Raw genomic sequence first — 23,384 nt, 5'->3', positions numbered from 1 at the left:
CCGGGATCAGAAAGCTGAAAGCTGGCTTTGGTGGGGCAGGAGCAAAGTGCAGAGCTGTGGGTGCCAGCAGCGCCCTGGGACACAGCTCTGTGCTGCAGAGGGCAGGAGCAGCCATCATTGCACCCTCTAATCCTATTTCACGTGGGTGATCCCTTTCGTTCCCCTCCCGTACTGATTTTTTTGTCGTTCCCATTTTATTTTCTTTCCACGCTTAAGAAACCCTCACCTTGCACTGCCAAACCCCCAGGCGATAGGGCCTTCATCCCTCCCCACCGACACACCTCCTCTAGCACAGCCCCTCTGAAATCACCCTCCGCTTCCACCTCTAAACGCCTCTCATCCGTCACACCCCGACCTGCCACTGTGGGAACACACGAAGCAGAGACCAAGGTAAGGGAGTGGGGTGGGAGAGAGGCAGAGCTGCCTCGGGGAGCAGCAGGAGGAGTTCGCTGGGCGGAGGAGAAAGAGGGATGTGCTGCTCCGAATGGCACTGCCTGGGTGCAGCCGGATCCGACCCCCGGTGCTCTGTTCTCTTCTTCTGCTTCGGAGTGGGAGCATCCCAGGGGTCGCTGGGTGTCTTTGTGCCCATCACAGCCCATCAGCTCTTGGTTTTCAGCATCGGGGAGCTCTCTGTGCGCTGCTTTGTGGACCTGGGAGGGCTTTTCTGTGGGGTCCCGGGGCAGCGGTGGTGGTTACAGATGGTGTGTTATGTGGGTATGTACAGGTGAGGGCAGAGTTTGGGGTTGTGAAGTCAGAGCTTTAGTGAAACAAGAGGGGGGGGGGACAGAAAACAACCCGAAAAGAGATTTGGAGGACGGACCCTTGTCCCCTCGTGTCCTCAGGGCCAGGAGATGAGAGGTGGCACGAAGCCGGGCACGCCGCGCTCCGGGCAGGCTCCGAGGAGCTCCACCAACGCCACGCGCATCCCAGCAAAGACCCCCACGGCCCCCAAGACCCCTCCCGGCTCTGGTAGGTGGGGGCTGTGCCTGCGTGGGGGGCTGGGGGGGCTGCGTGGTGCTGGGCGAGGGCCGGGTTGGTGCACACTGCTCTGTCCTGCGCTTAGCAGCGCGCAGGAGGTGGCACTCACTGAGGTTTCCTCCCATTTGGAAGATCGAGCCGGCTTCGTTCTTTCATCCCTCTCTCCCTTCTTCTCCTGAAAAAGGCCTGAGGATCAGTTCTTCCATGGCAGGAACGGAGATGAGCCCATTATTCTTGGGAGAAAACCCGTGAAGTGTCAGGCAGTGACTGCTCCCTGAGAGCGCTCCGTGTGTGCCTTTTTTTTGCTGCGTAAAACCTGATAGCGGTGAAATGTCCAGCCTTGTTCTGTTGAAGCATCTCTCTCCTTCGTTAAACAGGCAGAAAGGAGCAGAAAAAACCACCCCCTGCAGCAGCCAAGTCCGAGAAAGGTGATGCTTAAGGATCCTCGTTGTTTTTGTTAAGGATGGGGACGGTTTGTTTGATAGCATCGCTTCCAAATCCCAAAGAGAACAGCGGGTTTGTGTCGGTGCCTTCGGTCCGTGGTTATTCCCGCGTGCCACCCTTGGGCGGGGGGCTGCTCTCATCGCACGGGGTCTGACCCTCCTGGTGCCACACGCGGGGGCCACGGGTGGGCTGTGGGGGCCGCCCCACAGCGGTGGGGCTGCGTGGCGGAGCTCTCACCCCGTGCTCACGTCCCCGTGTCTGCCGGCTTTAGGTGAGCAGCCCAAGTCTGGAGACAGAAGCGGTTACAGCAGTCCCGGCTCCCCCGGGACTCCCGGCAGCCGTTCCCGCACCCCCTCTCTGCCCACCCCACCAGCCCGGGAGCCCAAGAAGGTGGCGGTGGTCCGCACGCCGCCCAAATCCCCCGCGTCCGCCAAGAGCCGCGTGCAGCCCTCGGCCGCTCCCATGCCCGACCTGAAGAACGTCAAATCCAAAATCGGCTCCACCGAAAACCTCAAGCACCAGCCCGGAGGGGGCAAGGTACACGTGGGGTCCGTTTGTAGGGCTGCGTGGGGGGGGGGGGGGGAGGGGGGTCCTGAGCATCAGCTCCTGCTGATGTCCAGCTTCACTCCGGTGCTGGAGCTTTTTGGGGCTGCCTGGCTTTCAGTTGTCCCGCAGAGGGGGCTGCTCGTGGCCGTGGGGGGGCCCGGCCCAGTATGGACTGGTGACTGGGGAGAGGCGTCTCCCAGTGGTGTCCTGTTAGGGGGAGCGAGCTGGGACCTGCAGCCCTATGGAGACACGGGGTCAGGGCTGTGTTTCTGAGTGCTGCTGTGATGGGGTGGCGGCCCCGGGCACCCCACATTTTGGCTTTGCTGGGTCAGCACGAGGCCGGGGGTCCTGCTGGGGGTCCTGCTGGGGGTCCTGCTGGGGGTCCTGCTGGGGGTCCTGCTGGGGGTCCTGCTGGGGTCCTGCTGGGGTCCTGCTGCCAGCTCTCGGGTGATCCCAGCCGGGATCTGAGCTGGATGTGGTGGTGGTGGTGCAAAGCAGATTCAGCTTTGGAACTGCTGAGCAGTGCAGAACGTGAGCGGGTCGGGGTTTGGGACCCGCTTTGCTCGGTGGGGTTTTGGCACCCTGCAGTGCTGCAGCGTGTGGCCGTGGCCGTGGGACCCCCGTGGGGCAGAAAGAAAGGCCTTCCACAGAGGGCAGCACAGAGAGCTGCGTGCTCCCAGGGCTTGGCTGTGGTGTCGAGTGTTGCAAGCTGCTGGGGAGCAGCGGGTCCCACTGGGGGTCCCGGTGGGGTCCCACTGGTGGCTCTTCGAGGTATCGGTGGCAGTGAGGGGGTCCCATGTGCACATCTGCTTTGTGCTTGCCTGCCCCTCTGCAGCCATCGCAGAGCAGAGCTGTGGGAAAGCCCCGGGCTGCTCTGTGCAGGTGGGGGACCCCGAGTGTGTGACTGCGGTGTGGGGAAGGCTTTGGGGTGACTTCTTGGCCGCTGCTTTTCCTTCTGTCTCCGTGTTTTGCACCGGGCGTTGTGCTGCTCTGCACACATCCTGCTTCGCTCTGGGGCTGCTCCTTCCCAGGAGCTCTGTTCTGTCTGAGCAGCGCTCTTTGTTGGTGGTAAATCCAGACCAAACCGTGCTCTCGTTGGTGGGGTGGACTCGAGAAGCAGCACTGGAGGTTTGTGGCAGAGCTGCAGTGCAGCGAGGAGCTGTGCTGGCAGCACAAGGGACGTGAGCTGAAATGGGGCGTGAGCTGCCCACCCCACTGCTGTGGGGACGCTGTCGTGCAGAGGTGCTGTGCCCCCTTCACCCTCGTGAGCATTGGGATGGAGCTGAGGCCCCGTGTGTGCCTGCTGCTTTTTGCCTTTGGTTCGGGGCTCAGGCCCACGCAGGAGGATGGGAGCCTTCATCTGTGGGATGGTGCATGGGGTCGCTTCAGCAGATAAAGAAAAAAGCAGAGGAGCCTTCGGTCAGAATGGGTCCTCGCAGCCGGGCTGTGGGAGTGGGGAGTGAAGCTGGTGTGGTGTGTGGGTCCCAGGGCGCTGAGCTGCGTGGAGCATCGCTCCCACTCGAGGTGCTGTGGGGCAGCAGCTGCCCCAGGGGTCGGTGGGGGCTGTCCCTGTCGTCCCACCCATACAGGGGTTAGGAAAAGTGCGGTCCTGGCACTGCATCCCCTGTTCCCCTCTGCGGTCCTACCCCACCCCGAGCCGGGCATCCTGCCCCACCCCGGCACCACCGCAGGCCCGTGGAGCTGCTGAACCGAGTGGAGGTGTGTGCGCTGGCACGGGGCACGGGGCTGAGCTGGGGGGCTTCCCTCAGCCCCATCCTTCGTCCCAGCCCACCCCACTGGCACGGCTCTGCGGGTGCTGGGTCTCAGAGCACTCACGTGTGCTGCCCCCCAGGTCCCCCCCTTCGTTTCAGTGAGAGCAGGCGTGCAGCTGGCTTTCTTGCTGGTGTTTCTGGCATGGAAACCAGGGCTGCTGTGCTAGCCAGGTCTCCTCCAACTCTTAGCTAGAGCTTGCCCACTCCATCCTCAGTTTCCAGCCTCGCAGGCTGCAGGCCCCGCTTCGCTCACCTGGGAGGCATGTTCCCAGTGCTGGTGGTGTTTCACATGGTCAAGCTGCGATGGTCACGTGTTTCTCACACTCTTTTCTGGCTACCAAAGGTGCAGATAATTAATAAGAAGCTGGACTTTAGCAGCGTTCAATCCAAGTGTGGCTCAAAGGATAATATCAAACACATCCAGGAGGAGGCAGTGTGAGTACCTTCACACTTTCAATGCACTCTAACAGTTCTTAATGATAAGTGGCATGTTGTGTACACCGAACCACTGATGCTATCTGCAGCGCCCTCAGATAGCTATTGGTGACGTGCAATGACTCTTTTCTGGCTACCAAAGGTGCAGATTGTTAATCAGAAGTTGGACTTTAGCAGCGTTCAATCCAGGTGTGGCTCAAGGATAATATCAAACACATCCCGGGCGGAGGCAGTGTGAGTACCTTCACACTTTGAATGCGCTGTGGTGACCCCTCCCCGTAGTGGCATGTTGTTTAACATGTTGTTTAACACCCAGTGGCCAATGCTATCTGCAGCAGCCTGCTGTCGGATAGGGATTGTGGCTGTGCTGTCCTTTAAACCCATAACCCAGAAGACGTGGTTAGGTGAACCCTAACGAGTGCTGCTGGTGGGCAGAGCTAACTGTGCGAGCCACGTCTGTGCACCAAAGCATCCCTCCCCCGGGGGCCTCGTGCAGCCCACGGTGATGCAGATGCAGCCCGTGGGCAGATGGAAAAGCAGATGCAGCCCTTGCTGCTTTCCCTGTGCTGCTGAAGCACACGTGGTACGTGGTGGAAAAGCAAGGCTCCAGACCTTCCCCAGCAGGCAAGTATGATCCGTGTGAACACGGAGCCCTGCGCCCAGCGTGTGTGCGCTGCCGCCCGTGGGGGCTGAGCCTGCAGTGATGCGGACTGAGATGAGGGCAGAGCGCTCAGGGTGCTGGATCTGCACCATCCGCTGATGGGCAAAGGGAGGAGCGTCACTGAGAGCCTGAGGAGCGCGGCCCTGGGGCTGAGGAGACCTCCTGGTGCCCTCAGATATTCCCCACGCGTTTTCTTGGTGCTCCTTTTGGTCTCTCGGGGAGGGACAGAGCGCAGCAGAGGGCTCAGCCCACGAGCATGGGGACGGAACTGGGTCTGCCGCCTCGGTCGTGGAATGTGATGCGATTCCGCATCGATTCACAGCGCGGAGGAGCTGCTTTGCAGAGCTCAGGCCTCTGGGAGACAGCTTCCCTGCTGCTCGGGCCACCGGGGTGCAATGCGGCTGCAGCACAGCCAGCAGTGCCCGCCTGCCCGGCCGTGCCGCTGCTCGGAGGGGAAGCACCAGTCCCGTGGGCTCAGTGCCTTCCTTAGGGCGGCAGATGGAGCGAGGCATGGCTGATGCTGACGTGGGACCCCCTGCACCGCTGTGCCCGGTGGCCGTCCTTGCTGAGCTGGCAAGGACACTGCCGTGCTCCCCGTGGGGCAGCAGGAGCTCGGCGAGTGAGGAGATGGAGCTGGAAGGAGAGCAGGGGGGGACTCAGTGGTGGATCACCTGCTCTGGAAATAGGGGGGGGGGGGGTGGGGGGGTCTTGCAGGGCCATTGGGGCACTCTGGGGTTAGAAGGGCACAGCTCTGTCCTCCCAGTTCCCATCTGTGCCTTCCGAGTGAGCCCAGCTCCTCCTGCTCAGTGCGTTAAACGTGTGACCCCCCCCATCTCCACGTGTCTCTGCACAGTGCTCCCAGACCCTACAGTTGCTCCCCCCCCCCCCCCCAGTGTGTCTGTCAGTCTATGGGGCTGCCCCGTGCTCCCGGTGCACCCCACAGCCCGGGGATGCTGTGCTCACCCCACACCTTTCCCCATAGTGGGGGGGGGGGGAGGGGCAGCGCCGTGGCTTTCGGGGGTGGGGGGCAGCGCTGAGTGCTGAGTGCTGCAGGGAGGTGGTGGTGAGCTCCGGCCGTGCAGGTGGAGGGGGGGCTGCCCGGGGGGGGGGGGGGGGGTGGGGGGTGATGTGTGCTCCCCTCCGTGTGTGTCACGCTGTGTCCGTGCCGTGTTTTGCCACGCGTGGCACTCCGTGTTCCCCAGCTGAGGTCGGCACGGATCCCCTCCCCCGCTCCGTGTGTGTGTGTGTGTGTGAGTGTGAGCAGGGGCCGCACTCCCACTCCTCGTGTGTGCTCACAGCTGCTCAGGTGGTGCTCCCTGAACCCCCCCGCGGATATTTCAGCGTTGCTTCGTTTCCACGTGGATTTTCTTTTTCTTTTTGAACCCATCACGGTGTGATTGATCGGTAACCATTTCCGTCTCAGAAATGCATAATTTTGGGTCGCTCTGTTGGGAGCTGTGTGCACATTGATCATTTCTGTTCTTTCAGTTTTTGTGGACATAAGCTTTATGTTTTACACCAGAAAAGGTATTTATTTTATATATTTTTTTTTTTTTACATTTTTTATTATTATTATTTTTTTCCTCTCTGGTATACCTCCTCCTTTCGGACGATGATGTGTATGCGAATCTTAATTAATCACCACTCCACTTTCTCTCTCACTTAAGCACTCTAAAATCGCCTCTCCCTCCCCCCCCCCCCCCTCCCCCTCCCCCGTCCCCCCCCCTCCGTGGGGGGGGTGGTCTCGTGCATGCTGATGTGTTAAGAGAGGCTCCTGCACACGGGCATTAATGGTCTCCCATTTCTCACTCTGTCATTAACCCTCCCGGGGTGAGCTGTCCTTTCCCTGGAATGCAGCTCAGGTGCCGCTGTGTCGTGCCCCCCCCCCCCCCCCCCAATCTTTCCCCCCCACCACCCCGTGCTGGCACAGAGCTTCACCTCCTCTCCTTTGTCCCGTGGGCAGGTTCAAATCGTTTACAAACCCGTGGACCTGAGCCACGTGACATCCAAATGCGGTTCCCTGGGCAACATCCATCACAAACCAGGTACCCGTGGGGTGGGGAGGGCCGGGGGGGCTCACGGGGTGGGAGCTGAGCCCAACGCTGCTGCCCTCCCGCAGGCGGTGGCCAAGTGGAGGTGAAATCGGAGAAACTGGACTTCAAAGATAAGGTGCAATCGAAGATCGGGTCCTTAGATAACATCAGCCACGTTCCTGGAGGAGGGAATAAAAAGGTAAAGGAGCGCTTCGGGGGAGCGGCCGTGCTGCCCTGCTCCGTGAGTGTGAGTGTGAGTGAGTGTGAGTGAGTGTGAGTGTGAGAGCAGCGGGCAGCAGTGGTGGGCTGGGCCCAGGGCAGCTCCTTCTCACCAGGCTCAGCTTTGAATCACAGAACCACGAGGTTGGAAAGGACCTCCAAGGTCACCCAGTCCAACTGCCCGCCCGTCCCCGCTGCTCCCACGAGCACTAAACCGCATCTCCTCATCCAGATGCCTTGTAACACTGCCAGGGACAGCAGCTCCACCACCTCCCTGGGCTCTGTGGGGCTCTGTGGGTCTCTGGGGGGGTCTGTGGGATCGCTGAGGGGCTCACTGGGGTCACTGTGTGTCTCTATGGGGCGCTGATCGCTGTGGGTTGACCTGTCCTCCTGTTGCTCTGTAGAGTCTCTATGGGGTCACTAAAGGCTCATTGGACTTTCTATGGGGCTCTGTAGGGCTGCGGTCACTGTGGGTTGACCTGTCCTCCCATTGCTCTCTGTGGGGCTCTAGGAGCTCTTCCCCGGATGCTATGGGTCCTAAATCATACTCAGAGAATCCCGAAGTTGGAAAGGACCTCCAAGATCATCCCAGTCCAACCGCAGACCCGTCCCCGCCGCTCCCACAAGCTGCTAAACCGCGTCTCTTTACCCAGACAATCCAACTGCAGCCCCCACCTCCCCACTCCGAGCCTTTGGGGCAGCGCTCTGTCCCAGTGCTGGGATTGCTGCCCGTGTCCTCCCCAAGGGCTGCCCCAGCCGACCCCCAGTGTTGGTTGGGGACACAGTGCTGTCCCGCAGTGGAAGCGGAGCTGAGCTGTGTGCAGGAGGGGTGACGGCTGCTCCTGCACTCAGCCTCCCCATGGGGCTGAGCGGTGTGGGGAGGTGGAAGTAGGGACCCATAGCGTGTGGGGGGGAGGGGGCTGAGGTCAGCGGGGGGGTCAGCTCACACAGTCGAGCTCCTAAAGGGAGCAGTGCTTTTCCTCCTGCTGCTTTTTCTCACTGCAGGGGCTCTCCTTCAGCTCCTGTGCTGTCCCTCCGGCTCGCTGCCTTCCTTACCCTTCTCTCTGTGCATCAGAACGCCTTGCCTTTTTTCTCATCGTTGTTATCACCCCAGCTCTGGGTTTCCAGACCTTTTTTTTTTTTCCTGTTTCTCCTCTTTCTTTCTTCCTTCATTTTTTTCATCTGGTTGTTTTGTTTTTTTTTCCCTCTGGTTGACGTCGATTTGGTTTTAATTTTGAATTGCTGACGGCGTTTTTTCGCCCCCATCGCCTTTGGGTGGCTTTCTTCACCCATAGAGAGAGAAAGGCAAGGAAGACACAAGCTGGCACCGGGCTGCCCGGACCCCGAGCCCGGACCCCCGCCGGGCTCCAGGCCCTGGTGCTGGAGCCCCCTGCCCCCCCCGGAGAGCCACCCCCCCCCCAGCCCTGCACACAACTGGGGAGGGCACCAGTAAGTAGCAACCCCAGTCTGCTTCCCCTCCCCGGAGCTCGAGGGAGGCGTGGGCTGAGCAGTGCCAGACATCCCAACCCCATAAACCCCTGGCACGGAGCTGGCAGCGTCCCCAGGTGCGTTGCCCCATCCCTGCACCCCAGAAACACAGCGGGGTGAGCCAGCACCGAGCTCCACGGCCAGCACCCCCCCCCCCATCACCTCCATCCTCTCCTCGCAGATCGAGACCCATAAGCTGACGTTCCGTGAGAACGCCAAAGCCAAAACCGACCACGGCGCAGAGATCGTCTACAAATCCCCCACCATCTCGGGCGATGCCTCCCCCCGCCGCCTCAGCAACGTCTCCTCCACCGGCAGCATCAACATGGTGGACTCCCCCCAGCTCGCCACGCTAGCCGACGAAGTGTCCGCCTCGCTGGCCAAGCAGGGCTTGTGATGGGGGAGAAGAAGGGGGGAAAAAAAAAACCAACAAAAAAACAGAAAAAAAAAAAAAAAAAAGAGAAAAAAAGAAAGAAAAAAGAAACCACCACGAATTAATCTGGCCTTCTTCCTCTGTTCCTTTTGCAGCCGCTTCCCCATCCCCTGCTCGGTTAATGATTTAACCTGCTTTTACATTCCGCTCTAGCTCCAGGACTTCAAAAATCAGTGACACCGTGAGGTACAGAACCTCCTCTCCCCCCATCCCATCCCATCCCGTCCCCGCAGGGCCCCGGGAGGAGCGGGACCCCCCCCCCCGCTCTGCAGGCACCCCCCCCCCCCCCCCCCACCCCCCCTCCATTTGATTGGGAAGAAACGTTTTGTTTTCACCTCTGAGAGCCGAGATGTGTCTGAAGGGATCCTGCCCCGTGCCCCCAGCCCGGCCCCGTGTCCCCAGCCCGCTGTGCCCTGGGCAGCTGGAGCGCGGGGGGGGGCTCCTCTGGCAGCACTGAGTGGATGAGTAGAGGCTTTTTCCCCCCCCCCTTCCCCTCGGCAGTGTCGTAGAGTAGATGTGTCTGTATGTGCTTGGGGCAGTGCCAGGCGGTTGTTCTCATAACGAGCATGTGTTAATGAGGCGGACGGGAGCTGGAGCCCAGCGGTGACTCGGGGCGGGGGGGGGGGTAGGGGGGGTGTTTGTGGGGGGGGGGGTGGGAGTGGATTGAGTTTGTTTTTTTGGGGGTTTATTTCCCTGCTCAGAGGTCACAGAAGCGATGGGGCGGGGCGGGAGGAGCAGATGTGGTGGTTTTTGGGGGGGGGGGATGTCCAATCCCGGTGCTGAGCGCGGTGCCCTCCTCGGCCACCAGCCCCCCCCACCCCAAGACACCCCATTATTTCACCCCATTGTTTCACCCCCTGGCACCGCCCCTTCGTTCCTTCACTGCGTGGCAATGTGGGGCTGGGGGGGGGGGGCTCAGCAGTGCTGCACCCATGCCCCCCCCCCCCCCACTGCCCCTTTCTTCACCAACCAAAGAGCGGGACAGCGCAGCCCTGCCCACCCCACAGCCCCGGGAGATGACGCTTTTGGGGCGGGGCGGGGGGGGGTCTGTGTACCCCCGGGGGGGGGGGGGGGGGGGCATGGCAGTGCTGGGGGGGCTGGGGCTGAGCAGGAGGTGATGGATGGAGCCCCCACCCCCCCCCCCCCGGTGGGCACTGCTGAGTTGGGAGGTGCAGTGTTGGGGTGAGGGTGCAGCCCCCCCCCCCCCCCCCCCCCCCCCCCCCCAAAAGCACGGAGGGACGCAGTGGTGCTTGCTGCCCCACGGAACACGAGTGGGCAGAGCCCCCAGACCCCCCCGCCCCCCACCCCCGTTCCCCTCCCCCACACATCTCGGTCCGATGAGGGTCAGAACCGGCACCGCTCCGACCCTCAGCTGCGGCCCCCACCGGGGTGGGGGGGTGGGGTGGGGGGAGGGGGACGGGGGGGGGGGGGGGGGAGGTCTGACCTCGGGGTATCATTCTAGCTTAGCTGCCTGTCTGTGCGTGTCCATAGTGTATCGTGCGTTTAACGACTGCTTCACTCTGGTGCCGTGAAAGTGGATTTGGAAATAAAAGAAAAGTCATAACTACGAGAAAAAAAAACCACGACTCCGCTGCACTGTGTCACACAGACCCCCCCCCACCCCCCCCATCCCCCCCCACCCCAACACAGACGCTCTTTGCGGAGGAGATTATTTTAATTTTTTTTGTTGTTGTTGTTTTGTTTCGTTTTTTAATTTTTTAATAATTCGGGTTTTTTTTTCTTTTTTAATTTTTTTTTAATTTTTTTTTTTTTTTATAAGCACTTCTGTGCTTCGCCAACAAGAACGGAGACGTGAACAGAGGGCTGCTCCTCGGAAAGAAAAGCGCTTCTATAGGAGGACATGACACAGCTCAAAGCAGGAAAAGAAAATATTTACAAAATACAACGGCTGGGGCGGGGTGGGGGGTGGGTTTTTTTTTTTTTTCCTTTTTTTCTTTTCATTTTTTTTTCATTTTATTCCTTTTTTTCATTTTTTTTCCATTTTTTTTTTCATTTTTTCATTTTTTTTCCCCATTTTTTTTCCTTTCTCCCCCCCCCCCCCCGTTGTTTTTATAACGCTAGAAGGGGTTATTCAGAATCTTCACCCTCATAAATAGAAAAGCACTGACGTGGGGGGGGGGGCTCTGCTTTGTCCTTTTTTTTGTGGTTTTTTTTTTCCTTAAACGATGAGGGGTCCATGGGAACAGAACTGGGAGCACTGAGCTGAGGACGGTGCCCCCCCCTTCCCCCCCCCCACGGAGCACTCAAATCCTTCAGTTCTTTGCGATTACAAAATAGGAAAGAAAAAAAAAAAATCCTCTATTTTCTTTTTTTTTTTTTGGCGTTTTTTTTTTTTGTGTCTTTTTTTTTTTTCTCTTTTTTGTGTATTATTTTTTTGGTGCGGTTATACAGGAGGAGACAGGCACAGTGCTAGCGACAGGACGGGCACCGGCGCTCAGCGAAGCGGGGGCTATGGGGGGGGGGCAACTATGGGATTGGGGGGTGCAGGGTTGGGGGGGGGAACCAAAGGAACCACAGTGAGGATGGTCCCAAAACCCACTGTGTGTCACAGAGCTCGGGGGGGAGCACTGCTCTGTGCTGAGGGCCCCATCCCCCCCCCCCCCTCCCCCCCCCCTAACCCCCCCCCCCCTGTGGGCTGCTCTCTCCTTTATCCCCTTTTCTGAGCCCCAAACCCCCTCAGGAGGCACCACCCCCCAGCCCCACAGCCCCGACCCCAGTGCTGCAGCCCTATAGGGCCACACAGCGCATCCCAGCCCTCTCCAGCACACAGTGCTGCAGGGATGTCGTGTCCCCCCCCCCCAAATTCCCATCTGCCCAATCCCAATCCCTTCTCCTGCACAGAGCAGCTTCCACGGCCCCTTCCTATTCCCCCACCGAGGGCTCCTCTGCCCAGAGAAGGAAGGAGGTGGGGGGGGCAAAGGAGGGGGCAGAGGGGGTTCCCCACGGGGACGGCAGGAGCTGCATGGGGCCACCAGCACAGCCCCACAGCCCCTGGGAGGGGACACATCACTTCTCACCACTAACTTCACTCCACTACGACCTCTGGGGGAGGGGGATGGGTTATGGGGGGGGGGGGGGGAGAGCCCTCTGCTTCAGAAACACTACCCCCGAAGTCTGCTAGTCAGCTAAACCCTGTGCTCTATGCTCATACACCTACGGGGGGGAGGGGTGGGCTGCTCCCCTCCCCAGGCTTCACTCCGCTGGGGAGGGGGGGGGGGGGGGAGGACAAGAAAACATGGAGGAAAAAAAAAAACAAATGAAAAGCAAAAAGAAGAAGAAGAAAAAAAAAAAAAAACAGTTTCTAAACTCCTTAAATTCACTAAAAACTGTGAAAATTCCCGGCAGGATGTTTGAATATCAAACGCAGATTTTGGAAGCTTTAATGCCAAGAGTTAGTTCTGTGTGTCGGCTCTGCTGTCTCTATCTGTGCGCTGGCCGCTGAACTGCTGCGGAGGAGGAGGAGGAGGAGGAAGGAGGAGGGGGGGTTGCCGGGGGGGGGCGGCTCTTGATGCCACCCAGGGTGGGCGAAGCAGAAGTGCCATCGGCGTCCCGGGAGGATTTGCTGCCCGACGTGCGCCGGGTGCAGCGCGACGACCGATCCTGGGGGTCACATTGGTCCTCGCACTCTGTCCTGGGGTCGTAGGAGAGGGGGAAGGAGCGGCGCTCCCAGGGCAGCACGGCCTGAAGGGAAGAGACAGCGGGGGGGTGGCTGTGGGGGCACGGCTGAGCGTGGGGACCCCACGCCCCGCGTGGGGCTGAGCCCGCACCCACCTGCTCGTCCAGGCCGGGCTCGGGCGTGGAGCAGCGCGTGTCGTCGCCGGGCAGGAGCCGCAGGGAATCGCGGGACAGCGGCGTCAGAGGGGCCGAGAGGTCGGGGCTGATGGGGCTGCGTGGGGAGTGGGTGTGGGACAGCTCCGAGTGGGAGTGGCAGCTGCCCACGTCGGGGGAGGCCGGCTGGGGGGTGGAGGGGGTCCCCAGCTGCGGGGTCGTCCGTCCGTCTGTCGATCTGTAGGACCTGAAGGGAGGGATGGATCTGAGGGTCGGCTGCGGGAGCACAGATTGCTTCACGTCCCCCACCCCCAAACCCGTCTGGGAGTGACTGCAGGGTCGGCACACCCCACAGTGAAACCCCCCCACCCCACATCCATCCTCTGCTCCTTGGAGGAAACACATCCCATCCATGGACACTGCACTGCACGAACAGCACCAGGAGCACCGGGACATCAGACACTGCAAAATCACCTCCACCTGACACCAAGAGCCGATGGGGGGGGGACCAGAGACAATGAGAGCCAATAGGGGGGGGACAGAGACACTGAGAGCCAATGGGGGGGGGAAACAGAGACACCAAGGCACCACAGCCGTGTGTGGGAGCACAGCAAAGCCCCCAGGCCTCGGGTTAAGCTGTGATCGATGGAAGTCTGGGCACTGATTCCCAGCCAGCACACAGCCCTGTCTGCCTGCATCTTTTTCACGACCATTTCTGGCAGAGAGCAGCAACAGAAGAGCGTACCCCAAAATGTACCCAGGCTAAAACGCCCATTGGGGCACAGAACCCGGGCTGAGCTGTGCTAACCAAGAGCTACACCGGCTGCGGGTGACACGGACACGGCCCCGAGTTGAGCTGCACTTCAGAAACTGCTTCAGGAATAAAACAAAACGCTCCGCTCGGTCCGTGGGGCAGAAGACCATGAGATGCTCAGCAGAACTACAGCACTGCACAGAAACCAGAGCTCAGCAGCACCACTCGGCCCAGGGAGCACTGAGAAGAGGCAGCACATGCACAGCACCCCTCCCTGCTGGGAACCTGTACTGGGAGGGAGTCACTGGGAGCTACTGGGACGGCTGGGGGCAGCAGGGGGAGCTGGGCTGGCTCTTTCTGGCCCAGAGGTGAAGGTGGGACCCCAAAGGTGTGGGGGATGGCAGTGCAGCAGCAAAGCCCTCTCCCTGGGATGCAGAGCTCTGCCACAGCCACTGCGGGGTGGGGATCTCCAACCCTGGAAGCCAACGTGAACTTCAGCCCTGCTCGTTTCCTCTGTGAGCTGTCAGGACCCACCCTGTGCCAACGTCCTTCCAGGACGTCTGCAGAGAGAAGCAAAGTGCCAGGGAAGTGCTGGGGGCATGCAGCTGGGGCCGAGCAGAGATCCAGAGCAAAGCATCAGAAAGGGAACGGAAAAGAGCTCTGTCAGATGAGGACAGCTGTTCCAGACTCCCAGGAAGAGAAATGGGAGGAGAGGAAGGAGGGGTGTGTGACTGCGGGGCAGAGCTGTGCTGTGTACCTGCTGCCCCGCCGCTGCGGGGGAACGCTCGTGCTCCAGAGCCACCGGGCCCGCTCCATCTCTTCGCATTTCCCGTGCCGAGCAGCAAAGGCCGAGTCAGACAAGTCCTCGATCTGCAGGGGGAACAGCACAGGGCTGGGTCAGGGCTTTTTCACCTTGGACGCTCATCCTGGTGCAGTTTTTCCAGTTCCAGTGGTAACGCAGAGAGCTGCAGCAGAGGGTGGGAACTCTGCTGACCCCGCTGGGAACTGCGGCTCTCACCTCCTCGTTGTCCTCATCAGGGCTGACTTTCAGAGCGCCGATGTCCACCTCACGCCAGCTGCAACAACACAACAGCAGTGCCATCACAACACAAATCCCAACACCCAACGTGTGGCCACACCTGGCCCCCCCAACCCCCCCCGTCAGAGCACGGCCGCTCTCTTCCCAGGGCACACAGCCCCACTGGGGCAGACAGCTTCTGTGCACCGGGACAACACGATCCCCGTGTCTGCTTCGGAGTGAGGGCCAGGGGGTCTGCAGAGCTCCTCTCTGGAGGAGAGCCCCACTGCTCCCCAGCAGCTGCAGCCATCAGGGCAGAGCCCTCAGCCCGGGCTGAGCTCGTGGGCACGGACCTGGGTGTCAGGATCTCTTTGTACTGCAGTTTCTCCACACGAGTCGTGGCCGCGACAGACATCGGGATCACGATGTTGTTAATATCAAATGAACTCTCCCCTCTCCTCCTCCTCGGCGGCTGCAACACAAAGAGAAGAGCAGTGTGAGAAAGGGTCGGAGGCTCTGCTGCCCTAAGTCACTGGCAAAGGGCTGACAGATCTCTGTGTCAGTTGGAAATGAGACTGCCTACTGCTGCTGGAAGGCCTCCCCATGGGTACAGGGCTGGAAGGGGAGAGGAGTGCCCCACAGAACCCTGTGGACATTCCCACACTGCCCTGAGCTCGGGATGCTCCACGCTCTGAGCCCAGCACTGCTGTCCCCACGGGTGAAGCTGATGGTGGGATGCTCCTGCAGGGTCTCTCCCCTTCTGAAACCTCATTATTCAGTGCTTTGACACCCCAAAGCAGCCACGTTCCTGCATTACAGCTCAACCTTCACTAGGTGATGGGACGTTGCTCAGCTTCCCCGGTCCGATTTATACTGGCTTTGGTAGGACTGACAGCATGCAATGGGGACCATCATTTCTGAAGCAAAACCTGCTGGGCAGCCACAGGCAAAATGCAGAAGCACAGCCAGACACAGTGCAGGAAGCTGCAGCTCCTGCCATGCACAAACCTCTCAGCTTAGAGCTGCTCACTCCACCTCCCAGACAGAACAAGTGTGATGCTACTGATTTTGCCACCAAACCCACACCCAAACTATGCCCTGCCTAACAGTAGCTTATGCGTAATGCCCACAGCTCTGGGCTGCTGGAGCAGCACAGGCAGCTCCTGGGGCTGGAAGAAGCTGGGTGCAGAAATCAGCTTCTAGGAAGGAGCTGCTGTGACCTGCAGGTCTGACCGGGCAGCACGCTGCAGCACTGCCTGCCAACACCTTCCTTCATGGGACAGCTCTGAGAGCACCATCTCAGCTGTGATGCACTGTAACCCTGCTATCCAGACTGGGCTCAGGAAAGAGGGGGGTAAAGGAGCAGAAAGCGAGATAAAGAGAAGTGCAGGAAGCACCAAGAGGTGCCATCCTGACACACTACAGCTGCAGAGGAGTGTCTTCATCTCCAAAACACCTGGCTCATTCCAGAAAAGCTGCTGCTGCTGGTTGGAGCCTCCACCTCCTCCCCCAAGAACTCAAAACCCACCTTGCTGACAACATAGCTGATGATGCAATAGCAAGCTGTTCTGGGAAGAACCCAGCTGGAGGTGGCAGCTCAGAGCAAGGACGGAGGCACACACTGGGCTCTGAGCACCCACACCCCGTGTCCAGCTTGGGCTGAGCCACAGAGAGCCCAGGAACTTTCTTGGGGCACGCACTTCAGAGCTGAACAGAGTCGGGGGGAGCTGGGTCCTGCTCACTGATGACACAGCTCCACGAAGGTCCCAAATGCGGCCATCCTTTTTGGGATGCTCACATCTCAGCACATGGTACGAGCCAAGTGATGGCTGAACCTCAGGTATGATGACACCTAAGTCCCATCCCCAGCCCAATTTACAGCCCAGCACACGGAGAAAAGGCTGGGAAGGGCAGGAATCCCAGAGCAGGCACTGCTGTTGTGTCAGCAGCTACACACTGCCGGTGCTCAGCTCTTCCACTCCTTTTCCTGGCATCCCCTGACAACTTGAGAAACCAAAATCCGGACATGGAGCGAAGCCAGCGGGCTATGGGAACATTTACCAGCAGCTACTGAACTGACAGTGAACCTGTGGCTGGCTGTGCACAGCCAGGAGCACAGCAGACCCAAAACTGGAGCAGGAGGAGGGCCAGCATCCCCACCAGCAGCGAGGCAACGCCAAGCCCTCGGCTCCGGATGCTGGGAAGCTGAGAGGCGAGCTCAGAAGCTCTCCAGACAGACAACAGTACTTACAGCCGTGCTGGAGGTGCTCTGGGAGCTCGTGCTGGCAGGAGCAGAGCCTTCTGAGGAGGCAGACAGCTGCCGTGCTATGGGGCTGTGAGGTGCGTGGGTCGCAGCCGCTGCCAAGTAGCTCGGGCCACCGACGTCTGCGTGATGCTTCAGCACTGCGTGGGGAAGGGAGGAGAAAACAAAGAGCCACGTTAGCACGTTAAAATAAAAAAAAATAAAATAGAAAAAGGTGCGTTTGGTGGTGGGGGGGGAGGGAAGAGGGGAAAAAAAGGATCATCTGTGCCAGGAATGGCCGATGCTGAGGCGCACCCTGCGGGAAAGAGAAGCGTTTTCTGACTGCACACAGCCGGTCAGGGCCTGCGGGGAGAAGCTGTTAGAGCACACGAGGCATTGCACACGAGGCCCAGAAGCAGTGCGTTCCCCCTCCTCCAAGGGGGAGAGAGGCTGATGTGCAGCAAAGCCCAAGCTCCCCCCGAGAGCCCTGGCCGTGGGAGCCTACCTTCACTCCTCTCAGACGAGCAGTCGCGCAATCGCTTTTTGTCATGGGCGGGAGGCTGGACAAGCGAGCGCTCTGCCGCTCTGTCGGCCTTGGACACGGCCGTAAAATCGTCTAGAGGAGGCCTGTGTGCCTTGTCTGCCTGGGTTTTGTGCTGTGAGCGCTCTGAGGAGGGGAACAGAGAAAGAGCTATGAAAGGACCGTTTTCACCTCTCTCTCTGCGGGCACAACTCCGCCTGGGCACGGCCCGGCGTCGGCCAAGGGGGGTCCCTACGAGCCAGGACCACACACGGCCCCTTCAGCCCTCGTCCCCAGAGGCTCTGTTTGAAGGCTGTCCATCCTCCTCTCTCCTCCTGGATTGCACTGCTTTCGGGTTAATGACAACGGGGCAATGCTCCTGTGTGCGGCAGGGGCCGGGGGACACTTACTGGCTGCGGTGAAGAAGGAGTTCACCAGCTTGTGGCGGTCCTTGCGAGCGGGGTCGGTCAGGCTGCTGGTGGGCATGGGGGCTCTGTGCTTGAGCGAGAGCTTTTTGGGAGCTTTCATTTTCTCGTAGGGTTTGTTCTGCCACTGGGATTTCAGCATGCTCTGGAAGTGCAGGCTTGTCGGCACGTCTGCGGGGGGGAAGCAAACACGTTAACGGTGCACCATCACCTCCCGATCCCCAGCAAGAACAGCCCTGACCAACAGAGGCCAGCACTACAAGCTGCAGCATTAGGATCCAGCATTCCCAACCCGAAGCTCTACTGAGAGAAGCACAGGAATAGAGGATCCACACCCAGGTATATCCTGGCAGAAGAATAAAAGGTGCGTGGCTGCTGCGCTTCGTTCTGCTATCATTGCCATCTGACTTCCAAGGCTCTGGGATATCTCAGCACATCAAACCTTCAGCAGTACACACTGGAGGAGAGATATTCAGCTTCACTCCTCTGTTTCAGGTCAGGTCAGAAGCTGAGCAGGTATGCTGTGGAGTTCATGTGTCTGTAAGGGTGTCTGCCACTGACACTGGGGTGCTCCAAGCGAGCACACTTCAGGGCCCAGGGAAGCATCAGTCCCTTGGGGTGCTCCCATCCCAGCTGATGACCCAGAGCACCCAGCCCTGCCTGTGCTGCCTCTTCAGACCCACACACGGCATGCTGCAGCATGGCACACCTCCTCCTGCCCACGTTCCTCCTCCTTCCTGACCTCAGCTGAAGGGTGGAACATGAATGGGGTTATTCGGTACTTTTCGTGTGCACATGGCTATGCTATGGGGTCAGCTCTAACAGCTGGAGCAGCCATCCCTCCCTCAGATCTCACGCAATGTTTTCGCAGGGACTCTGAAGTGACCCTGAGCAGAACCTTCCATGCACATGGGCACATGGAGCTGAGCTGCCCACCAGCCCTGCAGGGCGGCCAGCACGGAGACTGGGAGCTGCTGTGGGATTTGGGAACTGCAGATGACCTCAGAGGGCAGCAGGAAGGGATCGCTGCCCTGCTGGCAGTCTCTGTAACTGAGATGTAAATCACTTCCCACCCATTCCAGAGGCTGGAAAGCCCCCCAGATCCAGGACAGGCAAGCAGGGCTGCAGGCTGCACTCACTGGCACATCTGTGGAAGGACGGATCGGGTTGAAAGGAGGTGAAAACACAAGACAAAAGGAAACCAACTGTGCCGCCCTTGCACCGGTCACAGCTGCGGTGCAGAGCTCCCAGGGACCGGCAGATGGCAACCGCGCCGAGCCCAGCGCGGGGCTCACATCCTTCCACCAAGGTTATTACATCATCCCCAAACTCCCAGCTAGAAATCAGGAGCAGAAACAGAAGGAGAGAGAGGGGAGAGAAAAAGAAGGGAGAGGGGAGAGGAGAAGGAGAAAAGAGGGGAGAGAAAAAGGAGAGAGAGGGGAGAGAAAAAGAAGGGAGAGGGGAGAGAAAAAGAAGGGAGAGGGGAGAGAAAAAGAAGGGAGAGGGGAGAGAAAAAGAAGGGAGAGGGGAGAGAAAAAGAAGGGAGAGGGGAGAGAAAAAGAAGGGAGAGGGGAGAGAAAAAGAAGGGAGAGGGGAGAGAAAAAGAAGGGAGAGGGGAGAGAAAAAGAAGGGAGAGGGGAGAGAAAAAGAAGGGAGAGGGGAGAGAAAAAGAAGAAGAGAGAGGGCACAGAACGCTTCCCCCTGCTGCTGCTGGGGGGGATCAGTGATGCTTTCCTCCCTCAGCTCCTGGCAGCTCTGCCCATGGCCAGAGGCACTGAAGGAGGGACGTGTGCCCACTGCCCCAAACCCACCAAGCTACACCAGCAGGACCCCACAGAGCACTGGGGAGTAACCCAAATTATTCAGCCATCGCCTCTGGGAGGGATGGGGGAGAGCAGGGATTTCTGGACGGAGGGATTGCTGCTGGAGTTGTGTGTTTCTCAGCACGCTGATGTTTCTTGGGGGTGGGCTGAGGACTGACTGATTTATTGCTTTTGTTGCTGTCTTTCTTTTTTAAATAGCACAGATTTTTGGTTTTAGCCTGTTTTCAAACACGGTGCTTGTGAAAGACGCCCGATGAATTGCTCCCAGCCGTGCCAGGCACTTCCCACTGCTGCACAAAATCCAAGCTCACCAGCCCCCCCCCACTCCCAGAAACCTGCCCCTTCCCCAGGGGAACCTCTGCTCTGGGCTGCTGACATCCCAGCTCTCCTGGAAGTGCCCGCTCTGCACTCCTGCTTGCTGTGATCAGATGGAAACGAGGACGGATGGGGAGCACTTCATGCAGCCAATAGGTCAGATCAGCAGCAATGGGAACATCCCCTCCTCCCCTACCCTCTGACCCACCCGGGATCACGTGCAACTCCATACAAGGTCAGAGAAATTTCCCACGACTTCCACCAACCCACAAGTGGTCCTCACACAGATAAACTGGTACTGCAGAGGTCTGCGACCACCAACATCACCACGGTCCGATGTGTGGATGCTGCTGGAGTCGGACTCCAGGATCCTTCTGGTCCCCTTCCAACTCGGGTTATTCTATGGGTCTACGACACCGACACGGACTCCCAGGCCCCAATCAATGCTCTATCTTCTCCTGCAGTAAATGCTCTGCCCTAAAACCACGTGCAGATGAAGAGCTTGGTCTTCATCACCCCCAGCAGACCCACACCTCCTGAGGACGAATGCTCCCCAGCCCCCAAAGCCCCACCAGTCCCTGACGTCCCGTGTCAGCACCCACTGTGCCATCCCCCCCCCTCGAAGCCCTGCTGGTGCTGTGCTCACCGTCTGGGAAGGACAGCACGGGGTGGATGCACGAGTCGAGCTGGGAGAGGCGCTCCAGCAGCGGAGCATCGTACTGCACCTCCAAGGGCGCGGAGCTGCGGGCACCACACAGAGCACACGAGGGGTTCACGTCACAGCTGCACCGTGCCAGGCTGTTACGGTGGACCTGGAGGAGGGAACAAGACAGCTTCAGCACGTGGTGGGGTTTTCCAAGGGCTGCCCTATGATATAGATCGTGAAGTCGGGGCTGATTCTTGGCAATCCCTTGCAGCAAACCTGTTGATTTAGCCTGGGCCTTGAAGAAACACAACGGAGAACAACTGCTTGCCCGCACACAGCATCTCCTGAATTTGATTAGAAGTGTTTATCTAGGTTGAAAAACTCATTTATAAAACCATGAGACAGCACAATTCCATTGTCAGTGGGGAAAAACACCTTCTAGTTCAGACAAGCCAGGGAACCACCACTGTGCCAAGAGCTGGCACCTACGGGGATGTCTTCACAGAGGGGAGGGAATGGTTTTCAGTCTTGGTTCCTAACCCAGGAGGGACCTTCAGTTCACAGACCTACAGACTTCATACAAACCTCCTCTGTATAAAACCACCACGGTGCAGGCACACAACTGGACGTAAAACACACAGAGACAGCAACCAATGAACCCCCACTGAAATGGAAGGATCCGACAAATCAGATCCTGTGAAGTCTGTTGAGTCTGGTATTATTCACATAATTTCCACTAATGACTCGAATGATGGAAGAGATAATATCCTTAAGCCTTAGCAAATAGCAGTACAACTGGGAAGGGCTGCAAGCAGCTTGGAGGAGGGAGCTGGAATGAGAGAAGGGATGGAAAATGAACCAAACACTGCTCACTGAGGGCAAAAGCACAGAAATATCCCCAGCGAACTGATTACTCCCACTTTTAAGCCAACTCAGCTGGCCAAGAATCTGTTTTGCTCAGCAGAATGCTGCTTTCTGAGCTTCTTTAAACTCTATCCCCCACAGAGCAAGAAACCCTGAAACCTCGTGGTAATTAAGTTTGACTTGAAACACTTCTGACTCAAATACAAGTAAGTGGATTTGTGCCATCCATAGTTCTGCAATCCTAAGAGCTGCACGCACACACAAAAAATGTCCTTATTCCCTCAATTTCCAAGCATCTATTCTCCAACTGACAGCTTATGGCGTTCCTAAAAGAAGTTAAGAAGGATGAAGCATGGTTTGTCCTCACAGATGATGCTCAGAGAAGAAACTCCATTTCAGCTGAACTGATTTCTGCATACAGGGAAGGGGAGAGGAGCACAGAATAACGTATGAGAAATACTGATGGGTCTGTGTTAATTCCTGCACTCTGTGTCTGTACCTCCAGCACATGATTTTTCACAGCTTCACTCAGCTGCTGCTGTTTTACCAGGCTGAACTGCCTGGTCTGAAGCTTACCTTAGGGCAGGTGGTTTCTGAAAAGAAAACCCCGTGTCAGAACCCAGCACTGATGACAGCAAACAGAAGCCTTCAGCAAATTAAGAGCTCCTTCTGCACCCTCCTACAGCCCCTCGCTGCGCTGCTCTTCCTCCCCTCCTGGTAACCACAAACACCCCCAAAGAAGGCAGATCTCTCTGTGCAAAGCAGAGTGGACCAACGCATCAGGTGTGGAGCTCCTTTGGTGCGAAGGAGAGAAAAGACCACGCTCACCTTTTTGGACAGGGGCATGATGCTGCTCGGCCGAACCAGCCGCCGCTTCTTACAGCTCAGCACCGGGCGCGTGCGCGCTGCGACGCACGTCCCATCCGGAGAGACCACGTTCAGCCGTTGCTTTTTATGCAGGAGCTCCTCAGCTTCCTGGCCATCTCCCTGAGCATGTTCTGCCAGGCCAGGCTGAAGGCTGCTCGAGAAGAGAGGAGAAGGAAGAGGAGAGCTTTAGACTTATTCCTCCGATCACCCAGCGCTACCGGACGGGGTCCGCACCTCAATCAGAACCACGTTTACACCTCAGCCTACCACTCAGGATCCATCCCTCCAATACCTCTCACCAAGAAGTGCAATGCTGACGTTCACCTCTCTGTTCCACACACCAAGGAGGCTCCTGCCCACGTGCAGCAACCCTGCCGTGCTGTGGCACGGATGCAGGATGCCACCTACTGAACACCAGCGCGGCTCCACGCCCGCGGAGCCTTTTCATGTCTGTTTTACAAGTGTTTCACAGCTAAGCATTCAAGCCCTGTGGCCTGATGCCCTGCAGCTGAAAGGCTACAGGCACACAGAGTGCTGTGCCACGGCCTGCAGTGCTCAGCTGTAGCCATGAGCAGGTCCTTTGGTCTTTCTGAACGTGCTCACACTGCACTGCTGCAGGATCCTGCCCAAGGTGCTAAGCACGTGCTTCTGCAGGCACTGCCAGGACCTCCAAGCACCACATGGTTCAACCCTGACATCATCCTCTAGCACTGGAGAACTGCTTTCACTTGTTTGTATTCCTGCCCTTCGAGACTCTCTTAGCAAAAGCAACCTGGAAAAACGAAGAATGCAAAGAATCTCCTTCCTGATGCCATCAATGGGATCCGGGGTCCCCTGTAACTCCAGAGACACAGGCCAATGGTTTGCAGATCTTTCTGCAAAACAACTGCGAGCAGGCCTCTCATCTCAGGATCACACCATTTGCAAGTGTATTAAAAATACCCACGAAGAAGCAGTTTTGAACATGCTTGCTGCACGGCTGCCTGCAGGGCCTGTCCGTGTAAACACAGCTCTGTTTTAATTCCATTTTCAGGAAAACAATGCTGCATAAAACCTCAAGCAAGAGATCTCCTCCAACGCTGCTTCCAAGCACGATCCACTACTGAATTATT

General features: G+C 58.5%; 2 protein-coding genes across 18 annotated transcripts in view; one reads left to right on the top strand and one right to left on the bottom strand.

The window, feature by feature from the left end:
* MAPT (microtubule associated protein tau) overlaps nt 1–9,264 on the top strand; it is a 30,173-nt gene extending 20,909 nt beyond the window's left edge. The window contains exons 8-17 of one of the 15 annotated variants that reach the window (XM_065747233.1): nt 217–390; nt 843–969; nt 1,356–1,406; nt 1,694–1,959; nt 4,084–4,162; nt 4,396–4,409; nt 6,800–6,881; nt 6,956–7,068; nt 8,384–8,537; nt 8,758–8,870. In XM_065747233.1, the coding sequence (XP_065603305.1) occupies nt 217–390; nt 843–969; nt 1,356–1,406; nt 1,694–1,959; nt 4,084–4,162; nt 4,396–4,409; nt 6,800–6,881; nt 6,956–7,068; nt 8,384–8,537; nt 8,758–8,771 (1,074 nt within the window). In that variant the 3' untranslated portion in view covers nt 8,772–8,870. Of the gene's footprint in view, nt 1–216; nt 391–842; nt 970–1,355; nt 1,407–1,693; nt 1,960–4,083; nt 4,176–4,317; nt 4,410–6,324; nt 6,364–6,799; nt 6,884–6,955; nt 7,069–8,383; nt 8,538–8,757 lie in introns of those variants that run through there. The other 14 variants (XM_065747236.1, XM_065747232.1, XR_010622863.1 and 11 more) reach the window with 14 other exon arrangements.
* KANSL1 (KAT8 regulatory NSL complex subunit 1) overlaps nt 1–23,384 on the bottom strand; it is a 104,489-nt gene that overhangs the window by 27,541 nt on the left and 53,564 nt on the right. For 2 of the 3 annotated variants that reach the window (XM_065747229.1, XM_065747228.1), the window contains exons 6-15: nt 22,234–22,423; nt 20,542–20,707; nt 17,743–17,928; nt 17,318–17,479; nt 16,822–16,973; nt 14,924–15,042; nt 14,571–14,628; nt 14,310–14,422; nt 12,802–13,045; nt 12,475–12,711 (exon numbers count right to left, since the gene is read on the bottom strand). In XM_065747229.1, coding sequence (XP_065603301.1) covers nt 12,475–12,711; nt 12,802–13,045; nt 14,310–14,422; nt 14,571–14,628; nt 14,924–15,042; nt 16,822–16,973; nt 17,318–17,479; nt 17,743–17,928; nt 20,542–20,707; nt 22,234–22,423 — 1,627 coding nt within the window. The remainder of the gene's footprint in view (nt 1–12,474; nt 12,712–12,801; nt 13,046–14,309; nt 14,423–14,570; nt 14,629–14,923; nt 15,043–16,821; nt 16,974–17,317; nt 17,480–17,742; nt 17,929–20,541; nt 20,708–22,233; nt 22,424–23,384) is intronic. The other variant, XM_065747230.1, reaches the window with a different exon arrangement.

The sequence above is a fragment of the Cyrtonyx montezumae genome, unplaced genomic scaffold, assembly GCF_038088225.1.
Source record: "Cyrtonyx montezumae isolate F1298 unplaced genomic scaffold, pur_monq_1.0 scaffold_43, whole genome shotgun sequence".
In the NCBI taxonomy this organism is placed as follows: Eukaryota; Metazoa; Chordata; class Aves; order Galliformes; family Odontophoridae; genus Cyrtonyx; species Cyrtonyx montezumae.
This window is presented reverse-complemented; position numbering and strand designations above follow the sequence as displayed.